Source organism: Narcine bancroftii, chromosome 3, assembly GCF_036971445.1.
Source record: "Narcine bancroftii isolate sNarBan1 chromosome 3, sNarBan1.hap1, whole genome shotgun sequence".
Classification (NCBI taxonomy): domain Eukaryota; kingdom Metazoa; phylum Chordata; class Chondrichthyes; order Torpediniformes; family Narcinidae; genus Narcine; species Narcine bancroftii.
The window spans coordinates 213,366,647-213,382,305 of NC_091471.1; the positions used below are offsets into that span (position 1 = coordinate 213,366,647).

The 15,659-nt window shown below is 40.1% G+C and overlaps 1 protein-coding gene across 16 annotated transcripts in view; it reads right to left on the minus strand.

The window, feature by feature from the left end:
* Window positions 1-405: 405 nt before the first annotated feature.
* Window positions 406-15,659, minus strand: part of LOC138758107 (calcium/calmodulin-dependent protein kinase type II subunit delta) — a 461,931-nt gene continuing 446,677 nt past the window's right edge. For 11 of the 16 annotated variants that reach the window (XM_069926557.1, XM_069926558.1, XM_069926551.1 and 8 more), the window contains 4 exons: window positions 9,076-9,151; window positions 5,016-5,110; window positions 4,701-4,929; window positions 406-1,993 (listed from right to left, as the gene is read on the minus strand). In XM_069926557.1, the coding sequence (XP_069782658.1) occupies window positions 1,990-1,993; window positions 4,701-4,929; window positions 5,016-5,110; window positions 9,076-9,151 (404 nt within the window). In that variant the 3' untranslated portion in view covers window positions 406-1,989. Of the gene's footprint in view, window positions 1,994-4,696; window positions 4,930-5,015; window positions 5,111-9,075; window positions 9,152-15,659 lie in introns of those variants that run through there. The other 5 variants (XM_069926556.1, XM_069926563.1, XM_069926562.1 and 2 more) reach the window with 1 other exon arrangement.

Consider the following 15,659-nt stretch of genomic DNA (forward strand, 5'->3'; position numbering starts at 1 on the left):
AAATTCTGGACCTGAAACGTTTCACTTTCTTGAAATACTGCTTGGCCTGCTAAGATTGTTTTTTCAACAGTTAATATTCATGCATATAGCACTGTTTTACATCCTTTGATTGTCCAAAAGGACTTTAATGTCAATGCCATAATTTAGAAAACTCAGTTGAACTTCAAATGTGCAATAATCTCTGCCTGTCAGAACATAGCAAGAGTACAAGTAATAAAAGGACTGACTAATGGATTTTCCACCTGATGGGATAAACATTGGGCCGCGATGCTTTCTTCAAATTAAACTCATCTTTATATTTCCCATCCAGTTTGAATACCTGAATAGGCACTACAAAGTGCCTGGTTATGGATTTGTGTTTCTTTTTTTTAAAAAAAACCCACACACTTTGGAGAGAAAAGGCAATCAGGAGAAATCATCACAAATTTATTTTCTTTAAACAGATCAATCATTTACCATTATGGCAAGATTTCTGTACACTGTGTTCCATGATAGACTGCAGCGTGACAGAATCAAAGCTTTGTTTCAATCATGGTGAAAAAAAATCAATCACAGCTCTTCAGAACTAGTGTGGAAGACAGATTTGTGGTATTAAAATTTGGAGATAATACGTGTAGATTTTTTTTACTGCATTGTTACTACAGCCAGCCACCAAGAAAATAAAAGGTTTCCCTATTTTTCCACAGAACTTATTGGCAGATTAATATGGCGCATAAACATACATGCTCATTTAAACACAATTTCTGAATCCATGGGTAATGCGTACACTTTATTGCCATGTATTTTTTACCAGCAACAGCTGTGGCAGCTAAGCATATTATTTTTGGGGTGACGAATGAACACACAAGGAAATTCTGCCAGGAATTGTCCACTGAATGCAAGTCGTGGCTGCCAATAATCACAGAAAACATTGATTAAAATAACATGCATTATTGTATAATCCTCTAAGTATTGAAGCAGCAAAGAACCAAGGTGGAACTGCCCTTCTCAAAAAGGACATGTATCTGGTCACTTGAATCTTTACAAGAATATCTCACAAGTATACAGAAGCAAAAAATCCACTTCACAAAATATCAATAAGCAATTAATCATGGATCTCAAAAGCAACACTGATGGCCTTTGTAGAAATAATTTTTTTTTAAATGGTATGTTTGTTTGATCAGCTGGTTGTAAATGATGCATGTTAATCGCAGAGATACGCTATAGTTAGTGTTGAAATTCAATGGCCCTGTGGATTTTAAAAATTAAATCAGATACTCTGAGCTACGACCATAATTACCATAGTTCACAAAATTCTAACCCTATCTCCACCAAAGCAATAGCATTTGTCACACATCACCATAATAAAGCAAGCTTGATTGTCTGAAATGTAGTGCACTTGAAGTGAATGAATTAAAGGTTAGTTACAGAACTTCAAAATGTTCTTGTTTGCAAGATAATTTTCCATGTTTCAGCTGAAAACTAAAACAATGAAGTGGCTGTTCAACTACTTCGCTAGGTGTTCCTTCAGGCTGATAAAGTTTTGGAAGTAAGTAGATATGTACCCTGCCACCTTAAGGACATTCCCGTCTATATTTATTATAAAAGTATTTCTACAGTAAGAGAATAAGAATATGTGCCACATATACCGTTTTCTTATAATGATTAAGGGGTACAGTTGTTTTTAAAATACTTTAAATCCAGAAAAAATAAGTTTTTATTTAGAAGTTTACAATTATATCAAGTTAAGAAACCTGGCATAAATAAAGGATTAAAAAGTACTCTTGACATTTTTCCTTCCTTTGGTTTCATTCTGTTTGTAACATTTCTTCCTATGCAGAGCAAACAAAAATGTACAGAATTAACAGCAAAGGGATATGTCACAAGTGCACTGTCAGAGCTTCATGCATTTGGAAACATGCGTTAAAGTAGACTGGAAATGCCTATAGTATGATTGTAATCTTCCAGACCATAATCAGTGCTGAAAATCCAGCAGTGGCGGCTGCTCGTTTAGCTGAAAGAAAGCACAGAAATGTAATTCAAGTTTCCACCATCTCAAAACATTGCCCAGCGCTGGAGACTCAACAAAACTTCTCACTTTTATAACCAGTAGGCATACTTTTAAATTTCCTTTGTGACTAATAACCAATGCACACAAATGAAACAAAGAAATTAATTTCTGTTCCACCTTTATTTCCTCTCAGAGTGGATGCTTTCAAAGGTACTTTTGGCCGCAATGCTTGCATGACCAGCTCTCTTCCTTTCATTGCTATTTGTCTTTTCGCTAAATGTGTGATTATTGAAAGCCTCTTGAAACTGTTCTCTTCAGTTTAATTACTTGTGGCTCTGGATGTATCACAATGTACATTATTTTCCAAAGTTTAAATTGGAGAAAATGTGTTCACTTGCATTTGTTACCAACTGAAGAGCACTGCCCACTATAAATGTAGGCAAACGTAGTTGTCAATGTGAACACAGATCTCACGAACAGTGCTAAGATAAATAACCAATTCAATCTGTCTTTCATAATATAATTTAAAGAATAAATCCTGTTCAAGATTCCAAGAGTGAACTACTCAGTTCACAAAGGGGAGCTGCTCTGACTATGGTCCACATCTTTTGAGGACTGAACATCAATTGACATCCTTTCTTGATTATGGAAATTTTTGTTTCAGCACCCTCTGATATCTTAGTTTAGATTAAATGTTGAATCCTTATAAAGTTGAAACACTTGTATTGCACCAGGACATCTTTAAGAGGTAGTGCCTCAAGAAAGCAACTTCCATCATCAAGACCCTCACCACCACCATTAGGAAGGAGCCTGAAGACACACTCTCAACTTTCCAAAAGCAATTTCTTCCCCTGTGCTTTCAGATTTCTGAACAGACAATGAACCAATGGACACTACCTCCCTTTTTCTCTTTTTTGCACTAGTTCCTGATGTTTTAAATCTTGAATTTACAGAATAGCAATTATTGTAATTTTGCACTTTGTTCTCCACAAAACAACTGCCATAAAACCACAAATCTGGTTCTGAACCAGTGGGGAAGGAAGGCTAAGTTCACATTATGGAACATTATAGCAGAGTATGGGCTGACGATATTATGCTGACCATCAATCAAATCCTTCTACTCTACTGACAACACCTCTTGGTTCTTGATCCTCCAAAATATTCTGAATGGAATTTAAACTGGAGGTTTAAATTTGGTCCCCTCCAACCTTCATCTCATCTGCAAACTTACTATAACTAACCCAGTTCTTCGACCAAATCACAAAAAGCAGGACAGATCCCTGCAGAATGCCACGAGTCATTGACCTCAGGCAGAATACATGACACCATATTCAATGTTAGGGAAGTTGAACAACTTGGCACCATGGGAAAGAATGTGGCACCATGTGGATGGAGCAAACCATGGAAATAATTCCATGTCAGATGCAATAAACAATAAATCAGGCTCTTCCCATCTCCTGCCTGTTCATTTCTCTATAGTTATTGGATTTTAAACCTTAAGCTGAGTAGAATTGGGTCACATTGGGCTTCACATGTTGATTCCGAAAACTGTTTTAAGATTTTGAATAAATTCCATGCAGTAGAAGATCATACATCTTTAGGCAGAGTTAAATGGCTACAAGATGAATGTTCAACTTGCTCAAATTAAATCCAACTTGTTTTGAGTTTGTTCTAACTTAACGAATGATCAAGGTTAGCAGAGTGGATAGCGCGATGCCATTACAGTGGTCAGGCTTTGAATCCCGCGCTGTCCGTAAGGAGTTTGTACATTCTTCCCTTGTCTGCGTGGGTTTCCTCTGAATGCTCCAGTTTCCTCCCACCCTTCAAAATGTACCAGGGGTTGTAGATCAATTAGGTGTAACTGGGCAGCACGGGCTCGTAGGCTGAAAGGGCCTGTAACCTTGCTATATATTTACATTTTAAATAAAAATATTAATAAAAATTTAAATTTTTCACTGTTTTTATATTTTGTACAAACTTTACAATATGAAGTTCAGATTCATTGTCAGAGCAGATACCATATACAACCCTGAGATTCTTTTTCCTGTGGGACAGGCAGAATTTTAATTTTTGTTTTAAATTTAGACGTACAGCATAGTAACAGGCCATTTCGGCCCATGAGTCGGTGCCACCCAATTTACATCCAATTAACCTCTATCCTCTGGTACATTTTGAATGGTGGGAGGAAACCCACATTGAGACGGGGAGAATGTACAAACTTTTTACAGTGAGGGATACGGACCCGATTGCTGGCGCTATAAAGGCGTTGTGCTAACCGCTACGCCAACCGTGCCGTCCAACCCAAGGAAGGTAAGTATACAAAAGAGAGAAATGTAAACAAAGAAAAAGTGCAAAGAAACTGTAGCACAGAAAATAAATATTCAATAATAAATAATGTACAAAGTAAGAGTCCTTAAATGGGCTATGCCTTAATTTAAAATTAATCTTACATGACTAAATGAAACAAAAGTGTACTTTTTGCAATTTGATGGTAAACAAGTGACACTGCAGATGTTTGAAAACAGAAGAACCACAAAGTTCTGCAGCAACTTATTCATGGTGTCTGCCTGCCCCGTCGAGTTTTTTGTGTGTTTTTTGTGTTTTTTTCGTAATTTGTGTTTCTCTGGTGTAATTTGAATATTACTTGTGTTATATCTTGCAGAATTAAGTACCAATTCCTTTTGCTTTGCCTGTACAGAAAGGAACCTACTTGATGGGTGTAGATGGAGATCCTGATCGGTGGAAATGAACGTTTTGCCACTTCCCATCCCGACGATGCCAGACTCTGGTTTCCTCGGTCTGCATGGTTTTAGGCATACTGCTGCCATCAATATACTGAGTGAGGCGGATGTATGCAATGCAGGCTGCGTCATCGCCAATCAGGTGAACATGGGGGTTCAATATGATGGTGTGAATTGGCTTCTGATTCTTAGACAAAGCTGCAAAAAAAATTAAATACAAATCGTGAAAACCTTATCTACATTGAATCTTTTCCAAAACCACAAATAACGTTCATATTGTGTACCATTTTCAAAGTAGAATCGATGAAAGTCCATTCCTTCGACCAAGTTACCAAGTGCTTCAGGTTCGAATGCAGTGAGCCCTGGATCACAAATCTTCCTGCAAAGGCAAGAAATTTTCAAAGGTTAATATTGTTGAAGTACTGTATATAAAGAAGATCCCATACATACTTCATTTGATGTACTTCAGAGAACAAAAGACTGAAGAGCTAAAAAAAAGTTGACTGAATCAATGAATCATACATAAAAATGTAAACAATTGCTTTTCAAGGTAATTTCCATAAGAGTGGATGGAGGAAAACACTTATTGACCCCAATCCTTTTTCAAATGATTTTTTCGAAAATTATGCCTGGGACACTATTATCTAACATGGTGTGATTGCTTGCCTAACTATCATTACATTTATAAATTTAAACATACTGCAGAGTTATAGACTCTTCTGGCCCATGAGTGAGCCCGTATCACCCAATTAACTACCACTTGTCAGCCACAAACGAGCCTGCAGCTGACGTGGACTTTTTACCCCCTCCATAAATCTTCGTCCGCGAAGCCAAGCCAAAGACCACCCCCCCAACCAACGGTTTTGGAATATGGGAGGAAACTGGAGCTCCTGGAGGAAACTCATGGAGACAACACAGGGAGAGTGTACAAACCCCTTTCAGACAGTGCTGCAACAGTGTTACACTAAATGCTGCACTCGCACTGCTGCCCTATTGTTATGGCTTTAACATTCTTTCGGGATGTTCCAAAACATTTTTGAACAAAAAGAAACAGAAAATAGTGGACAAATACAGCAGATAAGGTGATCTCTCCTCAAATGCTGCCGGACCTATTCAGTACTTCTCGTACCTTTGTTATTTTTCCAGATTTCCAGCAATATGCCGTCTGGATTATTAAAACCCAGCAACTTTTGAAATAAGGCGAACATACAGTAGCAGCCAATTGTAGCATAATATGCTCCTCCAAACAATGATGATAATCTGTTTTTAGTGCTGTTGAGTGTGACACAAACATTGCCATCACTCGGATAATATCTCCGCTTTTCTCACAGTTTTAATCTCCAGTAATTCACACTCCTTAATCACTGCATCAAAATGAGTTCAGGCTTCTGTGTCCAAATTCCAATCAGAATCTAGACAATGTGGATAAATTTTCCTTTGGTCAGGAAACACCTCTCTGCCACACCACATATCAATAGGTTAAGTCTTTCTTTATGCCACCTCTCACTTTCTCTACTAATGATATTCCAATACTGGCAGCCAGTCAAACGACTGGGGTAGCGATTCAGCCCGTCTAACCGTGCGGTCACTCGACCCATTACACCATCATGTTTGTACACCATAATGACACAAACACCACCTCCCCTGGTTTTTCCTGACGCCAGTGTCCAGTCAGCGTGGTGGAGGGTGTAGCCTTCAGGCTATAGCGCCATGTTTCTGCGAAACACATGAGACTGCACTCCCTGATGGTTCTCTGATGCTGTAATCTGGCTTGGAATTCATTGAGTTTGTTCTCTAAGGATTGTAAATTGGCCAGGAGGATGGTAGGGATTGGAAGGCTCAGGGCCCGGCATCTCAGCTTAACCTGTGCATCCCCTCGCTGCATTCACGTGGTCAGGTCTTCTTTAAATAGTCCATGGGTCGGCTGCTGGTAACTCCCGCAGTGTTTAAATGGTCCATGCGATGTCCCTTTACATCTTCTGTGATGTTTAAATGGACCGAGTGTCTGCTATTTGCGACTCCCAAAATTTAAAATGGCCCATTTGCTGTCTGTTTGAAACTTGCGGTGTTAAACGTGCCTGAGCGTCGGCTGTTTAAAAGTCCTGCAGTCTGACAGAGACTGCCGATTTTTCCAATTCTGAGGTCTGCTAATGTTCTTAGGAAATCATTATTCACAGCTAAGTTTAATTCTATGGTTAAGGGGTCAAATTTTAATAGTTCTGAACAGGAGTATTTGATAATTCCCGTCAGAGCTGCAGGCAAAGAGTCAGCACTGCATGCAGTACTCCAGATGTGATCTCACCAGTACCTTGTGCTGTTGCAGCATAACCTCCCTGCTCCTAAGTTAACTCTCTTTGTCTACCATCTGCCAGTCCCCTGCCTCTTTCCATCACATCTCACCCCTGCTTGGTATGCTAATCCCATGTGGGGCCCTGTTTCACCCTTCTCACCCTGTTCCTCTATACACTGCTCCTGTTATAACTTTTCTCAGTCCTGACAAAGAGTTGCAGCTTGAAATACTGACCATTCTTTTTCTCCCACTAATGCTGCTTGACCCACTGAGTTCCTCCTGCAGATTCAACCCACTCCAGCAGGAAGGCCATTATCTGCAGGGTGGAGCTCAGGCTCTAAGAACTCTAATCAGAGAGAAAATGCCCCAAAGGTACTAGAGAAAGAGAATCATATAGCACAGAAGTAGCTCTGTGCGCTGATCATCCAGTACCTTTCCGTACTCATCCCATCGACCAGACAATTATAAACTTTTGAGAATAAAACATGAAAATCTGCAGACACCATGCGAAAATGGCAGCCCTGCCAGAGCAGCTGTGATGGCAGTGCTGCCGCTGAGAGTGGGGTCAGAGCTCTCCCACGGGGTCCATCCACTCAGTCCGACTGCCATCAGGTCCGCACAGTCTTTAAACAGACTTTTTTAATGGAGCTGACAGTGGTTTTAGTTAAAATCCTGCAACTGCAGGGTCTGTTCCCAAGACGGCAGTGCATATGTTCAGCTGCAGCCACAAGAGGTTGCAGACTCCGGGGACTACCCCCGCATTTGAGAAGGAGAAGCAGAGGAATGACCCATTGCACGGTGACCATGGCGGCAGATCAGTAAGGGGTTCTGCAGCTGAAGAAACACACAGATGGTGGGCAGTTGGAAGCACAGGTTCAGCCATGTACACATTGATATAGTGGGGCCGCTACCAGTTTCCCATGGGGCGAGATACCTGCTAACCATAGTTTACTGCTCCACGAGGTGGTCCTGCTGGCTGATATCACCACAGAAACCTGTGCCAGGGCACTCACAATTTACCTCTGGGCAGCGCTGGGGATGCAGCTCCACCACACCATAGTGTACAACCCTCAGGCTAATGGATTGGTGGAGTGGTTTCACAGGCACCTGAAGGCAGCCTTGATGGTCTGGCTCAAGGGTCCCAACTGGATGGACGAACTGCCTTGGTTCTTGCTAGGGATTTGCACCATGCCGAAGGAAGACTTCAATGCCTTGGTGGCGGAGATAGTCTACAGAGCACCCTTAATCATTCTGGGATAATTCCTGGTTCCCAGCAAACACCCAGAAGACCCCACAGCCACTATTGAGAACTTGCAGCGAAAATTGGGGTCTCTGGTCCTGCAACAACCCCCACCACAAAGCCAGCCCAAACATAACATCCCCAGGGACCTAAAGATTTGTCAGTTTGTGTTTGTGCGAAGGGGTGCACTCTGGCCATCCCTACAACAACCCTACAAAGGGTCATCAGGGATAATGGCTCCACTTTCGTACTCAACATCAGCAGTAAGGAGGAGACCTTTACCGTCGACTGCCTAAAGCTGGCATATCTGGACTGTAACGAGCTGGTCTCCACTCCTCACCCATGAAACAGGGCAGACTGCCCAAGTCAATGGACAACAGCCTGATCACCAGTTCTGGTGGGGGGGGGGGGGGTCATGTAGCGGCCCATGCACGGAGATGTGGACTGGCGCATAAAATGGCCAACGAACATGGCAATCGCGCGGATCTGAGCGTGACACTGGCCATCATCCCAGGTGACCTTCCGCAGGGTGGGAAGATGGTGAACTGTGGCGGGAATGCTGGCCAATCCCAGGCCGGAGCTCCAATGATGTGGGAACCTGATGTCAGTGCATGGGGCCCATATAAATGCGATGGCTAATGCAATAAAACCAGTCTCAACTTCAAGGCTTTGGTGTGCGTGTCATTCTTCTTCATGCTCGCATAGCGCAATCGCTTCAAAAGCACAATTTAACTAAATCCATGATAGTATTCAAATCCACATTCATGAGAATAACTTATCAGAGTACGATCCAGGAAAATAAATGACTGCTTACGTGTAGGCTTCAAAATCTCCATTGTTAATGGCTTCAATCAGCTGCTCTGTAACTTTGATAATTTCTTGCTTCCGAGCTAAGAATAAACAAGCAAAATGGTTTTGAAAAATAGTCAAAAGGTACCAAGAGCAGCACTAAGCTTTTCAGCTATCCTTCTCCCACTGCACTCCTAGATTCTCAACACTTCCTCATGGGCAATTTCTCACAAAAAGCAGAAGTTTTCATTTTAGAAGAGTGACTTTTGAACAATTATCCACCAAATTTATAATACCTAGGCATCATTTTTTCCATTATTTACAGGCTAGGAGCTTTTTGAATTCTTTAATTTTGAAGACCTGGAACCTAATATGATAAGGGATAATTTATAATTTACAACCTGACTAGAAAGGGGTGGAATCTGGCCTTTATGAATTACTTCTAACTTCTAGGGATAGTTCCCTGGATAGAATTAAAAAGCTATGAGAACCAAGATTTTCACCAGTTATTTTCTGAAACTGCATGGGGCTCTATTCTGAAATGAGTGCATTCATCCTCTCCTTGTGCCAGACACTCATTATTATAATTTAAGGTTGTACACCAGGTGGATTTTTCTTCGAAGTGTGATAACTGAAGAAGGTACTCTGCATCATATGTTCTGGTTATGACCTTCTCTTTCCAATTTTTTTGGAAAGGCTATTTCGTACCTTGTCTTTAGATCTTAATATTACTTTTTTTTAAAAATTTTTTATTTTTCACACCATAAATCACATTAGCCATGATATACACTATTTCTTTTTCACACATATACAGTGACTTTAGATCTTAATATTACTTTGACTCGTGTCCAAAATGTCCTCATTTAGCCATGTTTCTGCAAAACACATGACACAGCAATTCCTTTTCTTGCTCTCTTTGGAATAAGTGGGCCAACGGGTTTGATATTGACAGTCTCACAATCCCATGTAGTTGCCCTCACCTCCCTTATCACTAGAAGGGCCACATTGGAGAGGTGGAAAGATGCTGTCCTTGCCACTCACACTCAATGGTTTTCTGATATGATGGCCTATCTGACTTGGGAAAAAATTAGATGCTCCACTACTGAAATGAATCTGAACTTTGTTTCTTTATGGGGTTCCTTCTTAATTATTTTCAAGATTTGTAATATTAATTAGTTTCTGGGTTTTGACCCCACTGATTACCTTCTTTTTTAATTATTAGTAGAGGACTGTTTGTGTTAAGCTAGTAGCCTCTGAAGGAAAGGGAATCAACGATTGTGGGTTTTTTAAAACTTCTTTTTAATGTACAATTTTTATCGCTATATAAGATTTGTTAATATTTTATTTTATTGCCATGTACCTATCTATTGTTTATTTGATGAAACCAATAAAAATATTGAAAAAGACTGACTTTTCAATAATAATTTTCACCATGCCAAAATTAAGTAATTCATACATAATCACATGGAGAAAAAAAAGTTGTGCATAAAATACAATGAAATGTATAACTTAATAGTAACATATTGTTACTATACCATCCCGCTCAAGTTGTAACTTTTCCTTGCCCCAATTTTTCCACTGTCAGCACTTTCCCCCCCACAAAATGCTTAGAACAAAAGGATACAAAATGTACAATATTAAAGGAAAGAAATGAAGTCATAAATATATATTATGTTCTCTTAAGTGCAAATGCAAATTTCTTTTAATTAATCATGTTGGATAATGTCATACCTGTTAAGGGGTTCATCACTTTCTCAACAATTTTATCAATGGTGCAGCAGAATTCTTTTCTCTCAAATGGATTCAGGAACAAAATTGTAGTCATTCACATGAGCGAAAAGGTCAGCAAAGCAACTTATCTTTTTGTTCCAACTGCACGAGTGGGATTATTGCAGATGTACAAATCGTTTCTCACTGCCCAACAACAGAGAACCTCCTCAATTCCTGCTTTTATAGCTGCATACTGAGAAAAGGTATGTTGCATCCAGCCACACAAAGAAAGAAATGGTAACTTACAGCATAGACACACCTGTTCAAGGCCATTGTAATTTGTTAATGAAATGTTCTGAAATGATGGCTGATCTGCATGGAAATATGTTTTACATAATACGTGCTGATTATTGAGATGAATCCAGTACAATTGTTTAACTATTAACAAGTACAAATGAGGCCAGAGAACAATCACGTCTACAATAAACACTGACTTAATTGCAGATACTCCTCAACTTACGTCTGTGTTCTGTTCTGGCCGACCTTTCGTATCTAAAAATTGACGTATGTCCCAATTACACTGTACCCGTGTAATCGTTTGTCAATTACAACATGGTGGCCACCAGCCAGCTCTCGTGAGAGGTTGTCCACTGCTCCCAAGCTCTCGCAAGAGGTGTTACTTTCCATATATTTTTTTAATTTAAAAAAAATCTGGTCGTATGTACAGATGCCTGTAAGTTGCATAGGTGGTAAGTCGGGGAATACAAAATTGCTGACATTCTACTGTGCAAATCTCTACATTTCTTCAGAAGTCAAATTCAAATTAATAAGCCAAATGCGTTGAAGAGTCTGAAGCTGACATTTTGAACCTTTTTGAGCCCTAACTTTCAGATTTCCTAAAATTTAGACCATTAATCCATAGATTCTCTTTGAAGGTAACCAGCACAATCTAGCAGGTTAATTTATTTAGTGGAAAGCACTGACTGGAGAAACAAGATGATTTCCTTTAATGAGGTATTTTAAATCAGCATTATTGATTAACTTTTAGGTTATTGATTAATAGCATGCTGGAAGATGTCAGTACTATGAAGGAAAAGAAAAGTAGTTTTTAGTGCATTAATTACAACAACATCTTCACCTCCTGCTACCTCAAGAACCATCCCATCCTGGTCACACTCTCTTCTCCTTCTTCCCAATGGTTCAAGGTTAAACATTCCTTTTTTTTGTCACATAATACGTAAAAATGTAATATACATGATATTCTTCAACTTTTGTCTGCCAGAAGGCAAAGAAAGAATCGCCATGAGCATTGCCCGGTGCCTCTAACAATAGGAGAAAGAGAAGCAAAAGAGAGCCCCTTCAGAGTCTCCGGTGCACCCATAGCCTCTGCAGCCTTACAGAATCCTGTTCAAACCATTGGCAACCTGAACTCCAGATCCAAACCTCCGATATGATCAGGAGGCTTTCAGTGCCAGAGGCTGTTTGGGAGCTGTTCTTACCCTAAAAATCCTCTCGAATCTCGATTCTCATTCAGGTTCCCAGCATTCTAGAGCTTGGGGGGATTCTTTGACCACAAGTCAGCCGTAGCTTGTGTGGATCTTTCAGCCTCTGAGCCCCTCACTGATCCTGGAGGGTCATCTCACATGCTCCTTCTTCTAAATAAGGTGTGGGGGGGGGGGTATTCTCCCCGTTTCTGGTGCTATGCACAAAAGTCTGCTGCTTCTCCAGAGTCTGCAAACTCTCGTCATATGCTTCCAGGCAAAGGTGCCAACATCTGTGGTTGCAGGATTTAAATAAAAACACCATCGACCCCTTAAACAGGCTGTTTAAAGCCTGTACAGTCTTTTGTTTCAGGATTGGGCAGTAGGACCTGTTGAGCCTCTACTCCCCACATTAGTGATAACATTCCCATTGCAGCAGCTCTGGCTGCATTTTGATGGGCAGAAATGCACACCTCCATATTCAAAAAACAATTCCTTCTCTTCAGACTGTTGAATGGACCCCATTTGTGAAAGATGATGGCTCACCCTGTTTAACTATACTTTTCTCTTTAATACTATTCCCTGCACTAGGCCTTTAATCTTGCTATGCAGTTTTACTGTGTATAATTTAATGTGGCTGTGTGCTGTAAAAAAAAAGTTTTTCACGTGACAATAAACGTTAACATGTTTATTAAATACCAATTGAATAATACATTAAGGATGCTCACACAACATCTGTCATGATTCAGCTGAATCCACATGCTTATTACAATTCCAAAGCTCCTGAACAAGGGCCACCGAAAAATTGGAGAAACAGCATCTAATATTCCATCTGGGCACTCTCCAAATCAGACAGCATTAACATCAACTTCTCCGGTATCAGCTAGACCACTCCCTGTTCTCCCTCTCTTCCTTATACCTCAGTCTCCTTTACTCCAGCTCTCCACCCCCTTCCCTCCCTTATCCACCTCTTGCCTGTGCTCGCCCCTACCATATTAAGTATGTTGTTTGACCTATTGGGTTTCTCCAGCATTATGTTTTTACTTCATTGTGTCTGCAGACTTTTGTGTTACACTCTTTGCCTCAAGTGACTTGGATAACTATCAGGATTTTTAAAACCATTTATCTTCAGTTATTTTTCAATTAGTTAAATGGCCATAATTTAAGGTTTACAAATCATCTAAATTGAATATTTTTGGCTTTTTATAAATATTAATGAGCTTGAGAAACACAATAAGACATTTCAATTGATCTTCAACTGACAAAAAAAATCATGTTTTAGGTAGCTGAGCCTTCAAGACTGAGATCACCAGCATACCTAGCCAGTTTCATGACCTCTTATAGCCATCAATGGGACCAGAGAATCATGGTATTTACCACTGGGAAGGAAGGGTTTGAACAATGGCAACAATGGCGTGTTATGTGTGAGGTATGTGGATGAGAGAGGGAGAGAGGTAGATCATGTCTAACAAATCTTGTAAAGTTTTTTTTTGAGGAGGTTACTAAAAAGGTTGATGAGGGGAAGGTGGTGGATGTTGTCTATTTGGACTTTAGTAAGGTTTTTGACAAGCCTTCCCATAAGAGGTTAGTAAGGAAGGTGGAAGCATTAGGTATTAATGATAAAGTAGTGAAATGGATTCAACAATGGTTGGATGGGAGATACCAGAGAGTAGTGGTGGAAAATTGTTCATCGAATTGGAGGCCAGTGTTGAGAGAGTGCCTCAGGGATCGGTACTGGGTCCATTGCTGTTTGTCATATATATATATATATATATATACGATTTAGATGATAGGGTGGCAAATTGGATTAGTAAATTTGCAGATGATACAAAGGTTGGTTGTGTTGTGGACAGTGAGCAAGATTATTAAAGCTTACAGGGTGATATAGGACAGTTAGAAGAGTGGGCTGAAAGATGGCAGATGGAGTTTAATACCGATAAATATGAGGTGCTACATAGGACTAATCAAAGTAGGACATACATGTTAAATGGTAGACAATTGAGGAGTGCAGTGGAACAAAGGGATTTAGGAGTCATGGTACATAATTCTCTTAAAGTTGAATCACATGTGGATAGGGTGGTGAAGAAGGATTTAGCATATTGGCTTTCATAAATCAGAGTATTGAGTACAGGAGTTGGGATGTTATGTTGAAATCGTATAAGGCATTGGTGAGGCCAAATATGGAATATTGTATGCAGTTTTGGTCACCAAATTACGGGAAGGATATAAATAGTATAGAGAGAGTGCAGAGGAGATTTACGAGAATGTTGCCAGGGTTTCAGGGTTCGAGTCACAGAGAACAGTTGAGCAGGCTGGGACTTTATTCCCTGGAGCATAGAGGGTTGAGGGGTGATTTGATATTCAAAATTATAAGGAGGATGGATAGAGTCAATGTGGATAGGCATTTTCCACTGAGCGTGGGGGAGATTCAAACAAGAGGACATGGATTGGGAGTGAAAGGGGAAAGTTTAAGGGAAACATGGGTGAAATTTCTTCATGCAGAGGGTGGTGGGGGTATGGAATGAATTTCCGGCAGTGGTGGTAGAAGCGAGATTCATGTTAATGTCCAAGGAAAGGTTGGAAAGGTATATGGTCGGGAGAGGTGTGGAGGGCCAAATGTAGGTCAGTAGGACCAGATGGGAGATGATGTTCGGCACGGACTAGTAGGGACAAACTGGCCTGTTTCTGTGCTGCAAATGGTTATATATGGTTTAAAAAAAATTGGCACTCTTGCTCGGCTAAGATCTGGATCCAATAAGGGACGAATCCCACCCTTTGCGATGCACTGAAGCTAATTCTGGAATGTTTATTAATATTTAGACTAGTGGCCACTTTGTCCGTGTAGAAGTGCACTTAAAAATTGTGTGTAAGCTCAGTGGTAAGTCTTATGGCCCGTACAGAGCTGGCGGCAGTCGGACTGGGAGGATGGACCCTGTGGGGGAGTGCTGAGACTTCGCTGTTAAGATTCAGATTTTATACTTGGTGATTGAGACGAACACTGGTTTTGGGATTTTTCGGTATTTCTATACTATGTCTCTCCATGATTCCATGAGGAATTGCAAGTAAAAGTTGAAGTTCAAGATACTGAATGCAAATTTTTTATTTGACTTAGCTAAGAAATTGGTCAAAAGAGAACAAAGAGTTGAGGGATCATAGCCAGCTATTCAAATTGACTGCATGTGATTGGAGCCACATATATTTGCTTTAATAATAATGATTTAGATGATGGGATACCAAGCTACCAATGTCAATGAGGTAAATACAGCTGGCCGTATAAGTACAGAATTACAAGGTATTAATACATGAAAATAATGGATGAATCATCAGTAAATGGATTTCTGAAATAAATGTGAATTGGCTCACTTCACAACTCAGAAGCAAATGGACTATCCTCTAAATAATAAATAGCTGGAATTAA